General features: G+C 42.4%; 1 protein-coding gene across 3 annotated transcripts in view; it reads right to left on the bottom strand.

Annotated features, from left to right (window-relative positions):
- The window catches only part of kcnq3 (potassium voltage-gated channel subfamily Q member 3), a 171767-nt gene extending 163781 nt beyond the window's left edge, over positions 1-7986 (bottom strand). For 2 of the 3 annotated variants that reach the window (XM_062980020.1, XM_062980021.1), the window contains exon 1: positions 7267-7985. In XM_062980020.1, coding sequence (XP_062836090.1) covers positions 7267-7664 — 398 coding nt within the window. In that variant the 5' untranslated portion in view covers positions 7665-7985. Of the gene's footprint in view, positions 1-7266 lie in introns of all 3 variants that reach the window. The other variant, XM_062980019.1, reaches the window with a different exon arrangement.
- Between the last annotated feature and the right edge of the window lie 10851 nt (positions 7987-18837).

Genomic DNA, 18837 nt, shown 5'->3' with positions numbered 1-18837 from the left:
CGGGCTCCACTGCCTCAGACGCTGGTAGAGTCTTTAGGTATGCAGACTGAGCTCAGGCGGAAAAGCCGCGGCCTAAACTAAACTTCCTAAACTATAAAAAACTATAAGCCGTGCAAGCTAGCTCAAGCGGAAAAACCGCTGATCTACCTCAAAACTGTGCCGTCCGCCGGACAATAAAAAACTATAAAACTGAAACGTGCTGTCCTTTATCCGGGCGAACTGCAAATCCCTATAAGCTGTCCTATAGATATTGAACAACTGAGTCTGGATAACTTCAAAAAGGATGTTTATTCATACAAGGTTGTAAACCTGGCACAGATCTTAAAGTTGCAGAAAATGAAACAAATTTCTATAGGTTTTAGGTACAGAATTATCCCTGGTTCCAGAAAGCAAAGGTGATTATAAAACCACTATACCCTAATCACGCTGCCTATATTAGAAGGAGAAACTCTTTCCTTCCCTATCTTTACAGCAAAGATTAGTTCTAGAAGCGACAGAATAACCCTGCTCCTCTAACTAGATTTCCTATTCCAGATCAATATAATTCAATACTTATCTAATTTGGATAGGCTTAGATTGGCCTGGTTTTGAGGATGATTTGTCCCAGTTAGCCTTGCACAGCTCCAGCACGTTGGAAAACTATAGCCAGAATGAAGCTCCAAAATGGAGACTAGACCCTGGTAAAAAGGGCGGTCCTAAGATGTTGCACTCTTTGACCAATCACTGCAAAGAAAACTGCAGCCAGCTTTTGCAGATTCCAAGCCACTTTTCCTGGGCTTTGCAGCCAGAGGCTGAAACAAGATGCAAAGGAGGGAAAACAAACAAACGACCAATAGGTAAGGTAAACCATCGTCCTGGGGGACGGAACAGTGAGCAATAACCAAGAAGGCCCTCTCTCATGTTTCCATAGAAGGGCCTGTGAAGGAAGAAAAACCAAAAAAAAAGGGCCTCCTATGAAGATCTGAGAGTCTCACCAGGCTCACATAGGAAGATATAGTTTCTTCAGGTAGCCTGGACCTCAACTGTATATTATTATAGCATCACAAGACCGGAGCCATCCTTCATGTGAAAGCCAATCAGATAAACCAAGGACCATGGTGGGTTGAAAACAGATCAACTTCTATTGGAAAATATCTGAATAGCTTCCAGGAAACAGAGTGTGCTATCTGACCCTCATTTACTTAGCAACTATGAGAACTGCCCTCCCTGTGAATCCCAAATAATGAAAGGTGAAAGAAAAGAACCCAGAGCTAAGTTGATAGTAAAATACTGCAAGCTCATTTTTGGCACTGCCAATCAAAGACCAGGAATTCACTTCACATTTAACTATGTACAGTGTTCCCTCACTACTTTGCAGTTCACTTTTCGCGAATTCACTGTTTTGCAGTTTTTCAATAAACTCTAAAAGACTATTATAAATCATAAAAAATTACAATTTATAGCCTAAGGAAGAGAGGAAAGAGAAGCCAAAGGGAGAGAAAAGGAGCCCAAGTGGCAATGGGAGGAGAAGGAGGCAATTTATCAACACACAATTGGTTGATAAAGACTTAAAATAGTGTATAACTACCAAAATAATGTACAAATATTAAAATAAATATAGTGTCCCTACTTCACGGATTTTCACTTATTGCGGGTGGTCCTGGAACCTAACCCTCGCGATAAGTGAGGGAACACTGTAATTAAAATCTCACCTTTCCTCCCATTATAGGATCCAAGAGCCTTCAAAGAAAATTCTGATAAATCTAGTTATTAGAGAACTAATTTTCAAAAACTACAAATTATACAGGGAATTCAAAACAGTTGAAAATCATTTCAAAGCATTATAGGAAAAGTATACAATACACCACTATCATTAAAAGACATTTCTACTAGTTAACAGTGTGTGTCTACCAGAAGAAGGAGAACAAAGAAGGAGACAGTGAGGCTTCTCGTGGGAGGGAAGCCCACAATATAGGCACCAAGAAGGTCCTCATATTCAAGCTTGAAAGAAGCTATTCAAAGTACTGATCATATATCCAAGATAAAATGAGCAAAGTATACAATACAGCCCCTATATTCTTGGGGATACATTTCTGAACTTATTGTGGTTGGTGAAAATCAGGGATAACAATGAACCCTATGGAACCAATGAGTTCTGTTGGAAGCATGTCATAGACTTGTGCTGGGAGGAGCGTATTGCAAGGTCCTTCAACACAACCCAAAGTCAACTTATGATAGACACCTACAAGGCAGTCATGCTGGTGGACCTAGGAAATGCCTAGAGAGCATATATTTTGTCATTTCTAAATGAAACTGTGGGTTTTTGTCCTGTGGATATGGGCATTATGCTGTATAGTATTTTTCATGATGAAAGAATTGCCATTGTTGCAGACACATTTATGGGCTGAGAAAGCATATCCCCAGAGGGTCTCTGTACTTTGATTCTGAATACCTCATTTTATTTCATGCAGATTTTCCACCTGCTCAACTGGCCCATCATATGCATCCTAGATGTGGGGGGATTTTCATGCCTTGGACTTTGCTTTCATCCTGTAACAATGACAGCTTCTCCATCACAGTCTCCTATGCAGCAGCTATTCAGTGATGAATCTGCCTTCCTTCAGTAACAAAAATAACTATCCATATTCCTGCTGCCTCATCAGTTTGTGCTGCCAAAACCAGCTCCATCATTAGGTTCAAAATAATCCTCTGACATGGTTATTTATTGAACTATTTTTATCCCACCCAGATTTCAGGGTGGCAATTAAAACAATCTATGCAATTTAAAACAAGTCCTGATCAAAGACAATCCAGTTGATGAAAGCAGATCAAAGCATACAAAACAAATCATGAAGTCAAATTTGGAAAAAAAGTTAAAACATTCAAAATAGTATGCATATTAGAGCCAGCATGATGTGGTGGTTTGAGTGTTGGGCCACAACCCCAAGAGATCAGGGTTCAAATCCCTGATCTGACCTGGAAACCCACTGGAGTCAAATTAAAAACATATTACAACAACAATAAATATATAAGTTTAAAGGTTATACCACCACAAAAGTCATGGTTCCTACAAGAATTGTCTTACCCAGATGACAAAAATGATCATATTTGGAATACAGTGTTCGCTCACTTATCGCTGGGGTTTGGTTCCAGGACCACCCGCAATAAGTGAAAATCCACGAAGTAGGGACACTATATTTATTTTCGTAGTTATACATTATTTTGAGTCTTTATCAACCAATTGTGTGTTGATAAATTGCCTCCTTCTCCTCCCGTTGCCACTTGGGCTCCTTTTCTCTCCCTTCGGCTTCTCCTTCCTCCCTTTCTTAGACTGTAAATTGTAATTTTTTATGATTTATAATATTCTTTTAGGGTTTATTGAAAAACTACGAAATAGCAAATCCACAAAAAGTGAACCGCGAAGTAGTGAAGGAACACTGTACTGTGATTTGCTCTTGACAGCTATTGAAAAATGTCAAAACTATGCGAAGTGTTGAAGCCCAATGGAATTCTTGCACAAGCCTACCTACTTTCTTAGCTTTCAACAAACATTTGCCACGCCTTTTCAAACCTATTCTTCAAGACATTAAGGACTACAGTAAACATTTCCATTTTAGAGAAAAGAATTAAACTGAGATTTTTCATTATGTTGATTTTATTTTCACGCTGGATTCTCCACTCATTTCAAACTCGCTTCTTCAAGAAGCATCTAGCCTTGCAGGGAAGATGAGCAACAGGGAATCAACCACATCCCTTTAATTGTTGCACCGATGAGTCACCTATCTCCTTTTTTATTATTATTCAGCCCACTTTAGCTTCCACTGAGTGGGTTCCTTTTTCCTTCACCCTTTATTTACCTGATCATTGAGCCTACTTCATATGATCTTTTCACATCCAGAGATGGATATTTTTCTTCTCTCTTAAGGTTATTAAAAACAGCTAATTGTTAACATGCCAATAACTTATCTTCCCACTGACTTGTTATGACTACAATACACTAGAATCAACTTGTGGCATACCACAGGCTTCTTAACCGTGCTAAAATCACAAATATTCACTTTGTAGCATCAAATTTGTACAAAAATGGTTCTTTTAGTACTTGTAAATGGAGCTCATATTTAAGTAAATGTCTGGCAAGAAATCAATTACCTACGATATCATGAAGAATCTCTATATACTGATATAGCATGCCCACAAAGGACAGATGAAAATAGCATTGACTGGCACATCATCAATTAATCATAATATCAGGGGAACCTCCATATACAGGTAAGCTATACCCACAAATAACAAATGGAAATAGCACTGACTGGCAGATAATCAATTAACCATAATGTTGAGGGGACTTCCATATATGATCACAGTATATTTTTAAGTAACAGATGGAAATAGCAGCACTTCTGTGCTCGGCTTGTACAGGTATATGCACAACTTTTGTCTGCAACCATACGCTGGCTGATATATACACTTAATATGAATCACCAAACCAGTGATTTATCTTTTATGTATTTATTTATGTACATATTTAAATGGAGAACTAAATCTGAATGGACAGTACTTTCTTTTCTAAACAAAAACAAATACAATACTAACGTTTCAGCATTAGGAGAGGTGGCATTTTTGAAGCCATGCCAAGGAAGTATTTCGCCTTATAAACAACCTAAAGAACAGAATGAAGAATATGAATGTTTCGATTTTTGATTCTGAAAACAACAAGGGCACTGACGTTGCTGCTACTCTCATGATTTTCCAATGTTATTCCCGCATAAATTCTTGATACTTTTTGCCAAAAAAGTTGCCACAAGGCTCTTGCTTGAACTAGAAGTGAAAAGCCAAGGCTCATGGACCATGAAACACAACTGTTTCTATGGCAAATTCCCCGCAACACATTGAGTGCTTCCAACTTTCAGGAAAAATGTGTTCACTTAAATATGAGCAAGATAATATGATGCTATCATATGTTTCCCATTTTGAACCTGTACATCTTTCAAAGGCCCAGATTTTTGGAGGAAAATAAAACCATACAAAGAAAAGGAAATACATGGAAAGATACGGAGGGGCAGAAACACGAGAACTCCAGAACAGCACAATCTACTGCCTTAAATACCAACGTGAAGATATAGCCTCAATTATTTTTAGCCTTCAGCCTCCAAAAAATTCCTACAATTTTGTAACTTAATTTTGCAAAAAGACTTTCAGTTCATGTGTTCTTAAATCAGGATTTCAGGTATTGCAAGAATTCCGCTTTCTGAATATATGTACCTCCAGGGCTACAACGCACACAACTCTTTCCTGGAAGCAGCCCTCAGACTACTCACAGCAGAGGCAATATTCCCTGGAAGAAATCCACAACTTGTCAATCATAACCTTACAGTGCAAGGAGGGCATGACATCTGACAGAACCACCTCAAACAGCACATTCCCTTGCGGTGTTTGCTGAGATGTTTCGCGCGTAAAACATGCATGCAGCCAAGAAAAGTCTAAGGTTGGGTTTGTGTCTCTGAGCAGGAGAAGGATTCACAGAGCCACAGTCAACAACAGCTCCCTGTTCAGTGTATGGCACACAGCCCCGTAATGTGTGAAATGGTGCCAGACCAGCTGTGATCACTATTCCAGCATCTATAACACCTTTATTTTTCAGATTGCTAAAATATCCCAAACAAAGAAAGCTTTCAGGTTCGCTGGCTGAAACCTCTGAGGTTAGTCAGGCAGTCTACTCAAGCTGTGAGTCAAAGAGAATAGAGCTATTCAAGGAATAGGATTCAGCACTTGGAGAGCTTCTTTAAAGTTCAGACTCATGCCTAGAGCACACTTCCCACCCCATGGGCTGCTCCTAAACCTCTTCTGGGTTCAGCACCATGGACAGACCCTCAACAGTTGAGATTGGCATCTTAAACAGAGCCATGACCTTCAACAACTTCATTGGGCTGGGTGTTACGAATTGAGGATGGAGACAAACAGATCTCTCTAGCTATTGTTTGGGGTACTGTTTCTGGGGGAAGAGAGAGGATTCCAGAGACCATGAAAGCTTGTATTGTATGGGATGCTTTTACAATTTTGAATAATGATATGGTGCAGGCAGGTCAGTGGAGCACATCCATGGCATTGCACAGACACCCCCTCCACATGGGTTCTTACCAGCCTCAACCCATGGCACTTCCCTCAAGAGTGGGAACACATGGAGGGGACCCTATGTGGCTATGGGTTTACCTTACGTGAGCCTTGTTGGAATGCTTTACGAATCCTAAATAATGATATCACAGGATTCTGGTAACCATGAAAGCTTACACTGTTTGGGATGCTTTCACAACCCTAAATGGTGCTGAAGAAGCGCATCCATGAAGATGGCAGACAGCATGGCATTCTATGGACACATAGGTTCTAGCCACCCCACCCCATGACACCTCCCTCAAGAGTGGCAGCTTATTGGGTCACAGAGAGCTGACCACAACCATTGAAAGGATCTATAGATTTACCTCATATGGGCTAAGGGGTGTGGAAATCTTACATTGTTTGGGATGTTTTCCAATTTTAAATAATTCTATCCTAGGATTGGTTTGGGAAACTGTTTCTAGGGGAAGTGCAATGATTCTGGAGACTGTAAAAGCTTACATTATTTGGGAGGCTTTCAAAAACCTAAGAAATGATATCCAAGGGTTGGTGCTAGTGGAGTGCATCCATGAAGATGGCAGTGTGGCAACGCACAGATGAATGGGTTCTAGCCACCCTCAAGACAAGGATCCCATGTCATCTCCCTCAAGGCAATTTATAGGGTAGGGAGGGCTGACACTAACCCTTCAAGAGGGTGGGTGGGCTCACCTCATGTGGGCAAAGAAATGTGGAGAGCTAACATGGTTGGGGATGCTTCACGGTCCAAAAGAATGGTCTCCTAGGGTCGGTACTGATAGTGTACATCCCTGAAGGTGGACTTCCCCATGGAGATCCTTCAACCATCTTAAATAATGATGTTCCTGTAGAAAGAGCTCAAAAGGGTCTATGGCAGACATGGACAAGCTTGGGCCCTCTAGGTGTTTTGGACTTCAACTTGAAGTCCAAAACACCTGGAGGGCCCAGATTGGCCCATACTTGGTCTAAAGAATCATTTCATGTGGGCAAAGCTGACATTGTTAGGGATGCTTTCAGGACCTTCACTGAGAGTATCTCAGGACTGGGGCATGTGGGCTGGCTGAGCACATCTCCCTGAAGGTGTCCCCTCCATCGAGACCCCATCCCTTGAGCCCATCCCCTCCCAATGGTGTAGTATTGATCCATTCAAGGGGGACTCACACGAAGGCGTGGTAGAGCAGGGCCCACCCGCGGGGCCTCTCCAGGGCGTCGTAGATGAGGGTCTGGCTCCGCCGGTACTTGAGGTTGTGCCTCTTGACGGGGTGCCGGCTGAGCGGCGTCTTGGCCAGCAGCCCCAGGCCCTGCCCCGCCGACCTCCTCTGGGGCAGCCCCTCCTCCTCGTCGTCGTCCTCCTCCTCGCGAGTGGGGCGGCCCAGGAGCAGGGTCCCGTCCTTGTCCGCCCCGGCGCCCCCGCCGCCGCCTTGCTCCAGGTCCGCCCCCTTGGAACCCTCGCCGGGCTCAGCACCGGGGCCCCGGGGGCGGGGAGGGGGCGCCGCCAAGGAGGAGGAGGGGGCGGCCTTGGCCCCCGCCGCCGCCGCCTTCCTGGCTTTGAGTCCCATCCTCCTCCTCCTCCTTCCTCCTGGTCCGTCGAGGGGAGCGAGGGGCGCAAGGAAGGAGCGCGGGGAGAAGCAGCAGCAGCCGCGGGGAGCCGAGGGCCATGGTCCGGAGCCCGGGCTGGGAGGAGGAGGAGGAGGAAGAGGAGGAGGAAGGCAAAGGACGCGGAGCCTCTGTCAAGTCATCCTCTTCCCGGAGAAGGGAGAGGCGCGGGGGCCGAGGGTGGTGGGCGCAGGAGAGGCAGCAGCCGCCAAGGAGGAGCAAAAGGAGAGGAGGCTGCGAGGAGCCCACCCGCCGCACCTGGAGGGGCCGCCACGCATCTCCGCGCTCCGTCTCCCTCGGTTTCCTTCCTCCCTCTCCCTTCCTCCGCCCGACCCTCCCCAGCCCAGCCCGGCCTCGCCTCGCTCCCGAATCCGTCCTCCAATCCGCGCGCACCGCTCCTCCTCCGACTCCGCCCCCAATTTTGGTCGGAGGTCTCTTCGCTCTCCCTGGCCGAGGATGGGCTTGCTTCCTAGGCATTTGGCAATCGGGGCCAAAAAGGAGATGGAAAGAGCGAAAGGGAGGGAGATGAGGAATTATTATTATTATCATTATCATAATCATCGTCATATTTCGATAATAGGGGCAAGAAAGAACGATGGAGAGAGAAAGGAAGGAGCTAGGGAAATTATTATCATCATTATTAGGTAATAGGGGGCAAAAAGGGGGGAGGAGAACGGAAGACAGGAAAATAGGGACTTAGGAGGGTTGGATGAAAAGTAATGCCTCCACCTTTGTAACTCGTCAACAGATGACAGTACTAGTATGCGATAGGTACTGGGTTGTTCAGTAGACTCTCCTCTACAGTTCCATTGGGCGGGAAGCCTTAGCATTGAACAGTTGTGTTGTTAAAGTACAAAGTATGGAACCCGTCGCGCAGATGGTCGGTCAATGCGATTTAAGCAACGTGCAGTCATGCGTATATTTATTTACAACTAGCAACCTCATCACACTAGATCAGTAGTTCTCAACTTGTTGGTCCCCAAATGTTTTAATAATAATAATAATAATAATAATAATAACAATAATACGTTGATTTATATCCCACCACCATCTCCCCCAGAGGGGACTCGGGGCGGATCACAGAAATATCAGATACAAAACAACAACACATCAATAAACAAAACATACACCAGTTATAATATTTAAACATTGACCAGAGGGGGAAAAAAAGAAACATACTTACTAAAAACATAGAAAATTAAAAACAGTGAGGTTGCAATGATAGATTAGCAAAGTGCACATTATAAGTTGCAAACTCAAAGACATAGATAAAGTGCCACAAATTCGTTTGAGGTCAATTTGGGATGAGAGGAGCCCTGAGCTAATGTCAAATAAGCAGGAGAAGTGCGACCAATACAAAAGGTCGAGGAATATAATTATTATATTCCTGGTAAACTGGCTGGGATTTCTGGGAGTTGTAGGCCAAAACACTTGGGGACCCACAGGTTGAGAACCACTGCACTAGAGTTTGGATCCACTTTAAATCCACTTTAGGAAGTGGCCTTTAAACAGATCAACCAGATAGGTCCCAGGCCTCACCAAACTACAAACCCCAGAATTCTGCAGGAGGCACAAACTGAATTAAAGTGGATCCATGCCCTGATAACCAGTGTTTCCCGGGTTATTTGAAAGTCATTTTTAATTTTACAAAAGGTTGTGGATGAACTACAACGCGCATCATGCCATGTTAACCCCCTTAAACTCCATCAGTGGTTAAAGATTGTCATGTCAGGCAAGTTTGCTAGATGCATCATTAGTGGAGGTCCGTGTGGTCTCTGGCTGCAGGGTAAACTACAGCTCCCGCCATGGTGGGTCAGTTTCCTTCAAACCCTCCTAGTAGGTTCAGTTGGTCATGGTGGTTCTGTATGCCAAGTTTGATCCAGGTCCATCATCAGTGGAGATCACAGTTTCTCTGCTTGTAGGTGAACTACAACTCCCAAAAATCAAGGTCAATCTCTCCCAAACCCCTCCAGTATTCAAATTTGGGTATATCAGGTATGTGTGCAAGTTAGGTCCAGGGCCATTGTTGATGGGATTCAGAGTGCTCTTTGATTGCAGGTGAACTGTAAATCCCAGTCCCTATAACTCCCAAATGTCAAGGCCAATTCCCCCGAAATCCCTCCAATATGTTCTGTTGGTCATGGGTGTTCTGTGTGTCAAATGTGGTCCAGGTCCATTGTCAGTGGGAGTCACTTGAGGCAGGGTGAACTTCAACTTCCAACATGTTGAATCAGTCACCCAAACCCCTCCTGTATGTTCAGTTGCTGCTCAGTTCTGCTCTGTTTGTTATGCAGACAGAGTTGAAAAGAGTAGGAAAGGGTTAAGAGAGAGGCAGTGGGCAGGATCATGCAAATTCCAATACCAATGGAGAGTGTAAGGAACACTGGGATGCCTGCATGTGGTGGAGGAAAATTAAAATCTAGGATGAAAGCATTCATTGGGTGGTGAGCTGTAGTGTTTGGCGAGGACATTTGCAGGGTTTGGGCTACATGATTATGGCACTTGCAATAACTTGAAATGTCATTGAAGGGAGTGCTTTTGGTGGAAAGGAAGGAAAGGAAAGCAATGGCTCCTGCCAGAGGAGGACAGGCTAAAATGTGTGTGTGCCCCTCTACACACAGAGGGAAGGAGGAATAACAAATCACAAAAGTGTACAACTGCATAGTAAATCCTGCAGATAAAATGCAAATGGTCACCAAACTGGTACAGATAATATGTGTAATCTTAATATACAGGGCTACAAACTAAAATCCCTAAAGCTTTGTTTGGAATGAGGAAAGGTTTTCAATTGAGGTTTAGAACCAGTCTTGATAGATATATACAGCGAGGTCTCCATACACACAGATTCTGTATGCACACATTCAACCATCCACTGCTTGACAATATTTTCCCCAAAACTTCCAAAAAGAAACAATTGATTTTGTCATTTTATATGAGACAACATTTTACTATATTATTGTAGTAAACCCCAGCCAATAGCAAAGGCCTGTCAGCATCAGAGGCAGTCTGCCTTTGTGTTCCAGGTCTAAAAGAACATATGATGAGTTGGGGTTGTCATCATGTCTTGCTGGGGGAGGGGGAGAGAGAGAGTAACGGGATGCCCAATGTGTGAAAACAAAATAGCACTCGCTGGTGCTATACAAAACGTAAAATGCAATATATCAGCATCAAAATTGATAAAACATTTACATGAAACCAAATATATACAGTTAAAACAGGCTAAAAGCAGTCATAACCATAGATTAAAAGATCCATACAATCTTCTGAACAGGGATACAGACACAGTGCTAACCCTTCCCTATATTATCCAAAGTGTGTGTGTGTGTATATATATATCTAGAGTTGCACTTAAAAATGTACCTAGATACAACTTATGAACAAATTCAGCTTAAGAACAAACCTATCAAACCTATCTTGTTCATAACTTGAGGACTGTCTGTACTTGATTCATAGCAACATCTCCATCCAAATGATCACAATTTTGGATCCAAAATGGTGTTCAAGACACCTGTTTTGAAACTAGAAATGATTATGAATCAGCTTTTTCGTATGTGAACTTAGAAAGTGCCAGAGGGAGCAAGCCACAATAAAGTGCCCCAAAGCATAGTCAGAGTTCTTCTTCTTTGTGTTGTGTGCCTTTAATCATTTCTGAAGTATAGCAACTCTAAAGTGAACCAATCCCATCCCAGGTGTTTCTTAACACGGCTTCCTCTGAACCTGAGCGTGACTTGCCCAATGTCATTCAGTAGGCTTTGAACCCTGGTCTTCGGAGCTGGAGGCCATTGCTCAGGCCATTCCACAATGCTAGGTCTTATCAGCAACATATAAGCAGCCACTAAAATGAGGTAGTGGGAGATTTAGGGCAGATAGAAAAGTCTTTCCTCAAACAACACATAGTTAAATGGTGGAATTTATCACAAGATGCAGTAGCCATGGCTGGCTGAGAGGCTCTTTGAGTGCTTATCCAAAAAGCCACCTTGTTTGTTCACTTTACGCTCATTCAGACCCTTGTTTCTAGCTCAGGAGGATTTATTATGAATATCAATGCCCTTTTAATCAAAGTCTTGTAACTGGAATTTGACAGTGAGATTTGAACTCAGGGACTCAGAACCATCTGCACACGAGCCAGGCTTCTCCCTTCAGTACATACTTTTGATTCAACGCATATGGGAACAAAACAGCCAGAATCTTGGATTGCTATTCTACAATCATTCATTGCATATTACCGGTGTCTATATCAAATAAATGCCTTTTAATGGTCAAAAAGATGGAGTTGAAATGAAAAAAGAAAGCTGTCAAGAACTGCTGATCTCAAAAAGATGGATGGCCTGTCCATTGCCAGCAACGTCTTGTGGCTGCCAGATGGTAAACACAATACGAGACATCATAGTCTTTCTGAATGTAGTCCGGCAATCCTTAATTTAAGAATAAAACGAATAAACATATTTTCCCCATTTGTATCAAAATAATGGATCACAGCCTCAATGCTAATATGATGATTTTATCAGCTGGGTGACAAAAGAGCTCAAGGTAGCATTCATCAAGGCAGGCACAAAAGTAATCCTGGATGGCAAATGCACTTCTATCCAAATGCCTCTCAGTAGCTTGTAATATTGAGTCAGGGGAAGGATGGAAAGACTGCCTAACAACCTTTGGCTGCAAAGCAGGATTAGCCACACAAACCCACACAGATCTATATGGCAAAGTGGGACCCACATCAGACAGACTAGAAAGAGGCTGCTGCTTCTCCTTTGTCTCATTAGTCTCTTCTGATATCCCAAACTACACCTGCCATAATTATTTAGAGCTGGCCCACCTGTTAGGCAAAATGAGGCAAATGCTTCAGGCAGGAGATGCTCAGTGACAGTAACCCCTTGGTGGTTCTTCCTGAGTCCTCCAGCCATTTGCCATAGTGAGAAAAAATAGGCATTCTGCCACATAGATCCCCAACTTAGCTTTTTGTCACAGATGTGGTGGAGGACATATGGCCATACAGAAGTACATAAGTCCAAGACATGGAATTGGAGTCTAGGCTGCCCTCTTTTTTTTAATCTCAGACAATAAATATTTTCTGCTAGCATTTTCTTAGCTCATGTAGTTCCAACCACTGTCTACAATCTCTTGATCACTATCTAGAATTTCTGTTTTATGTTCTTGGCCGTCCAGTGTGCATGGAACCAAGACAGTCTATTCCCAGTGTGATCAAAATAAGGAAAACACAGTCTCACACCACCCAAACCACTGAAAAGTCACTGAAAACCATGAAAGATTAGGCCTGTCCCTCCTCAAAATGGCAAGCAAAGTGAAAAATATTTCCACAGTTTAGCCAAAAACTCAAACCAACCTCACATTACTCATGTCACATGGGATATTCCAGTGTGGTCTGCAGAGGAGATGGAAACTGGTCCGAGCTTTGACACAATTGCCTACCCTTTGCCTACGCAATGCCACTTTCTGATTTTGTTTGAATCCATTCCCAAAGGGTATCCAGGAAGACTTTCATGCAATGCCATGACTGAGTTGAAGAAAATAGATGGTGGCCCCATTCCATGTGTAAAAGACGACCAAATTGGAAGTTGTAGGTTTCATCAACAGATCATACAGGATCTGACACATTCAGAGTTTTTAGGCCAAGCACTTTTAAATTTATCCTATTTTATCCTTGGTTCATCTTCTTTCATAGTACCTTGCTGCTATCTGTGTTTCTGGAAAGGAATTGTTCAAATCACTGAACCTATTTTCAGAACAGGGTTCAGCACCTCGGATAGTTCCTTTGAATTTCAGGTTGCATCCAGAATAAATTCCGCACTACACTGGCATGAAAGTCACCATTACTAGAAGAAAGTGGTGAGGTAATGCCAAGCAAATGGCACCATTGTTGGAACCATTCTTCTCCATTTTGTCATGTGGTGATGAAACTTAATCTGTTCCAGACTCAATCCTTAGTTTCATCCATTTCCCCAGATACATGAAGAGATTAATCCACTTATTACAGACTAAACGTGAAGCTGGTTTGGGTTTTCCTCTTATTCCTTCTGCCGAATCTAGTATTTCTGTGGTTTAACTTGGCATGCACATCCATAAATGGTGATTATATAATAATGACATTTATCACCATCTGAGTAAAAGGAGGCCTTTGGTTTCACTTGCTACTTTAGCATTGTTTGTTTATGTCAGCTTTTGGATGTAACACAATAATCCTTCTGAACAATGCTCCTGTAAATTCAGCCAAAATACATCATAGATTTTTTTGGGGGGGTTCTGATGAATGTATCAAGATAATGAGTTATATATTGATTATCCCCAGAGGCATTCAAAAGATACCAGCAGTAATAACGGTTTAAAATTTGAAAAGTGCAATTCTATCTTTCAATGCTTTGCCAATACTCCTGCAGAACATATAAAACTGATTTCGAAAAGTAATTTGCTGTCATTACAATCCTAAGTGGTGAAATAGTTAACCATTTTAGTTACAAATTTTAAAAGTAACTCCATAAGTGTCCAATACTCTAATACAGGGGTCCCCAAACTAAGGCCCGGGGGCCGGATGCGGCCCATCAAAGCCATTTATCCGGCCCCCATAGCACAAGGGCAGAAGGGGGTTGGGCTAAATGACCCAAGGGGTCTCTTCTTCTCTTACAACCCTTATTATTATTATTATTATTATTATTATTATTATTATTATTATTATTATTATTATTATTATTATTATTATCAACACAACGACGTTGTATGGCACAGCAAACAAGATAGATATGCTGGATTTCGTTTCGCAAAACCACAAGTCGAACACTTCCCAAGTGTCTAGGACTGTGTGATGTATTTTCTGATGATGTGTGCAGATCCCAGTAGGGTGGCCTTTTGCAGTTGGCAGATGGTGATTTTGTCAATGTCTATTGTTTCCAAATGCCGGCTGAGATCTTTTGGCACAGCACCCAGTGTGCCCATCACCACCGGGACCACCTGTACTGGTTTCTGCCAGAGTCTTTGAAGTTCAATCTGAGTTTTTCCTGTTGTTTTTCATCTATGCGACTGTCACCTGGGATGGCAACATCAATGATCCAAACCTTGTTCTTTTCCACAACTGTGATGTCTGGTGTGTTGTGTTCCAGAACTTTGTCAGTCTGGATTCGGAAGTCCCACAGTATCTTTGCGTGCTCATTTTCCAATACTTTTGCAGGTTTGTAATCCCACCAGTTCTTTGCTGCTGGGAGGTGGTACTTGAGGCATAAGTTCCAATGAATCATTTGGGCCACATAGTTGTGCCTCTGTTTGTAGTCTGTCTGTGCGATTTTCTTACAGCAGCTGAGGATATGATCAATGGTTTCGTCGGTTTCCTTGCACAGTCTGCATTTTGGGTCATCAGCTGATTTTTCAATCTTGGCCTTAATTGCCTTTGTCCTGATGGCTTGCTCCTGGGCTGCAAGGATCAGGCCTTCTGTCTCCTTCTTCAGGGTCCCATTCGTGAGCCAGAGCCAGGTCTTCTCCTTATCAGCTTTTCCTTCAATTTTGTCAAGGAACTTTCCATGCAGTGTTTTGTTGTGCCAGCTGTCAGCTCTAGTTTGTAGTGCGGTTTTCTTGTACTGTTTTTTTGTCTGCTGTGTTTTGAGGAGTTTCTGATTTTTGACTTCAATCAAAGCAGGTTCTTCACTTTGCTTGACATATTCTGCCAGGGCATGTTCTTCTTCTTTGACGGCTTGCTTTACTTGTAAGAGTCCTCTGCCCCCTGATCTTCTAGGCAGATATAGCCGGTCAACATCACTGCGAGGGTGCAGTGAATGATGAATGGTCATGAGTTTTCTTGTTTTTCTAGCCAAATTGTCCAGTTCCACCTGTGTCCAATTTATAATGCCAGCAGTATATCTTATGACAGGTATGGCCCAGGTGTTTATGGCCTTGATGGTGTTGCCTCCATTGAGCTTGCTTTTGAGAATTTTTCTGACCCTTTGTGTGTATTCTTTGCTGACCACAGTTTTCACATGTTCATGCTTGATGTTGTCCAGCTGTAGTATGCCCAGATATTTATAGGCCTCTGGCTGGTGACACTTTATTGTTTGGCCATTGGGCATATTTATGCCCTCACTTTCAATGATTTTTCCTTTCTTCAATGCCACTGTCGAACATTTGTCCAAACCAAACTCCATGTTGATATCAGTGCTAAAAATTCGGACAGTGTTGGTCAGAGACTGGATTTCAGTTTCCGTTTTCCCATACAGCTTCAGGTCATCCATGTACATCAAATGTGAAATTTTGTGAGAATTCTTAGATATTTGATAGTCGAGATTTGTTTTTTGTAAGATTGTTGACAGAGGGATCATGGCAATAATGAAAAGCAGAGGGGACAATGAATCTCCCTGGAAAATTCATCTCCTGATGTTGACAAGTCCATAGCTTTCATTTCCAACAAACAGTTCAGTTTTCCAGTGCTCCATCATGTTTTCAATGAAGGTGCCAACGGTTTTACAAATCCCGATGGCGTCCAGGCACTTGATGATCCAGCTGTGTGGGAGTGAGTCAAAGGCCTTTTTGTAGTCAATCCACATCATGTGAAGATTAGCTTTTCGGCTCTTACAGTTCTCCAGAATCATTTTGTCAATCAATAACTTTTGTGCCCCTGCTTTTCCGTTTGTTGCCTTTCTGTTCATCTGGCAAGATGTTTTTTTCTTCAAGATAGTCTTGAATTCTGTCAGCTATGATGCCAGTCAGTAGTTTAAACATAGTGGGCAGACACGTTATTGGCCTGTAGTTTCCTGGTGCTGCTCCTTTTGCTGGATCCTTTTGTATCAGGTATGTTCTTCCAGTTGTTAGCCATTCACTGATACTTCCTTTCTGCAGCATCTCATTGAATTGTTGGGCCATTTTTCCATGTAAACTAATCAGATGTTTGAGCCAAAATCCATGAAGTTGATCACTACCAGGCGATGTCCAGTTCTTGACTTTTTGCACTCGTTTGCTGATCATTTCAGACACTTCCCAAGTGCCTAGGACTGTGTGATGTATCAGCGAATAATGCGTGCAGGTCCCAGTATGGTGGCCTTCTGCAGCTGGCAGATGGTAATTTTGTCAGCACTGATTGTGTTTAAGTGCAGGCCAAGGTCTTTAGGCACTGCACCCAGTGTGCCGATCACCACTGGGACCACCTTGACTGGCTTGTGCCAGAGTCTTTGTAATTCGATCTTTAAATCCTCATATCGTGTCAGCTTTTCCAGTTGTTTCTCCTCAATCCTGCTGTCACCTGGGATTGCAACATTGACAATTCATACTTTGTTTTTTAACACGATTGTGAGGTCAGGAGTATTGTGTTCCAAAACCCTGTATTATCATCATCATCATCATCATCATCATTATTATTATTATTATTATTAACATTGAGGCTGGGTGACCATCTGTCAGGGGTGCTTTGCTTGTGCTTTCGGTGCACAAAGGCAGAAGGGGATTGGACTCAATAGCCCAAAGGACCTCTTCCAACCCTCTTTTTTATTATTATTATTATTATTATTATTATTATTATTATTATTGTTGCTATTATTATTATTATTATTATTATTATTATTATTATTATTATTATTATTATTTATTGCTTGGTGGCCAACTATAGTCCGGCCCTCCAACGGTCCGAAGGATCGTGAACTGGCCCCCTGTGTAAAAAGTTTGGGGACCCCTGCTCTAATATAACTGAGATAGTTCTTCTGTTTCTTTTAAAAAGGAAGAAGCTGACCTGTGTACAAAATAAACTTCTTACATCTGAGATATGCTACACATTTCCTTCTCTCAGATGGTCTACAGGATCTCTTTACATACTGTAATCCATTAGTTCCATTTCTTTTTTTTTCCTTTTGTCTTTTTTCGAATAAATTGGATTTTGAATTGTCTGCAGGAGAGCCAGAACTCTCTGACTAAACTATGATGAGCCCTTTCCCTGCATGACCTTCATGTTGAGCGTGGGATGTCAGAATGTGTCACATTTCTCAGAGTTATGGATATCACCATCCATCAAGTGGGAAGCATGACCAAATTATCGGAAGGCTGTTGAAGAGGTGCTTGGCGGGATGGGTAGGTGGGAAACAGGCATTACATAACAATGGAAGGAATTGAATCTAACAAGGAGGCACATTTTTGTTGCCCATTCCTTCTTCAACAGAGAGCTCATTTGCAGCATCTGGGTTTTGCTTCTTTCCCCACTGATCAAGTTAACTCCGGTGACTGCTTCTGAAAATCATGCTTCCTGTGTAGTAAAGTGGCCAGCTGGAAGAGTTTCTGCTGTGTGCTTGATCTCCCCACTCAAAGCCAGCCTGCTGATTGGAAGCAACACAACACGAACTCTTGTTCTGATTGCATCTTTTGCAGGCAAGACCCTGACAGTTACAGAGCACATGGTTCATGCCCAGAAAGTGCCAGGTCCAATTCCTGGCACTGCAAGTTAAAAGGATTGCATAGCAGACAGTGGGGAAGACAGGGCTCTGATCAGCTACTGCCAGTTAGAATACGCAATATGAAACACATTGAACTTCTTAGTCCAATCTAAATCCAAGGTACTTGTTTGGACGGCAACATCCAAAATCTGTTACTCAAAAAGTTACTTTTTTAAAAATGCAATTCTTTTGTTATTTCACTAGAAATATATTTTTGATATTACAGAATATGTTTATAGACATAAACTACAACCACAGCTAAAGCATTCCTGAAATATAGTTACTCAGCCTCTGTTTGAAGACTTGCAAAGAAGGAGAGCCCACTATCCTCAAAGACAATCCATTGCCCTGTCAAACAGCTCTTACCATCAAAACATTCTTCTTAATGATAAGCTCTATTGCTCTGAGTCCTGGACAGCACAAAACAAACTTGTTTCTTCTTTAATATATTCCTTTAAATATTTAAACATGGCAATCATGTTACTTTTAAAACCTTTTCTTCTCCAAGTTAAACCTACCCATCTCCCCAAGGCGCTTCCCATAGGACATAGCTTCCAGATCTTCTATCATTTTGGTTGTCCTCTTCTGGACATATTCCAGCCTGTCAATATCCTTCTTGAATTGTGGTGCCCAGAACTGGACATTCCAGGCAAGGTTTGATCAAAGCCAAATGGAGTGGTACTATTACTTTCCTAGATCTAGACCAGTGGGTTCTCAACCTGTG

Source organism: Anolis carolinensis, chromosome 4 (genome assembly GCF_035594765.1).
Source record: "Anolis carolinensis isolate JA03-04 chromosome 4, rAnoCar3.1.pri, whole genome shotgun sequence".
Lineage (NCBI taxonomy): Eukaryota > Metazoa > Chordata > Lepidosauria > Squamata > Dactyloidae > Anolis > Anolis carolinensis.
The sequence above is the reverse complement of the archived record's forward strand: the minus strand, read 5'-3'. Positions and strand labels throughout refer to the sequence as shown.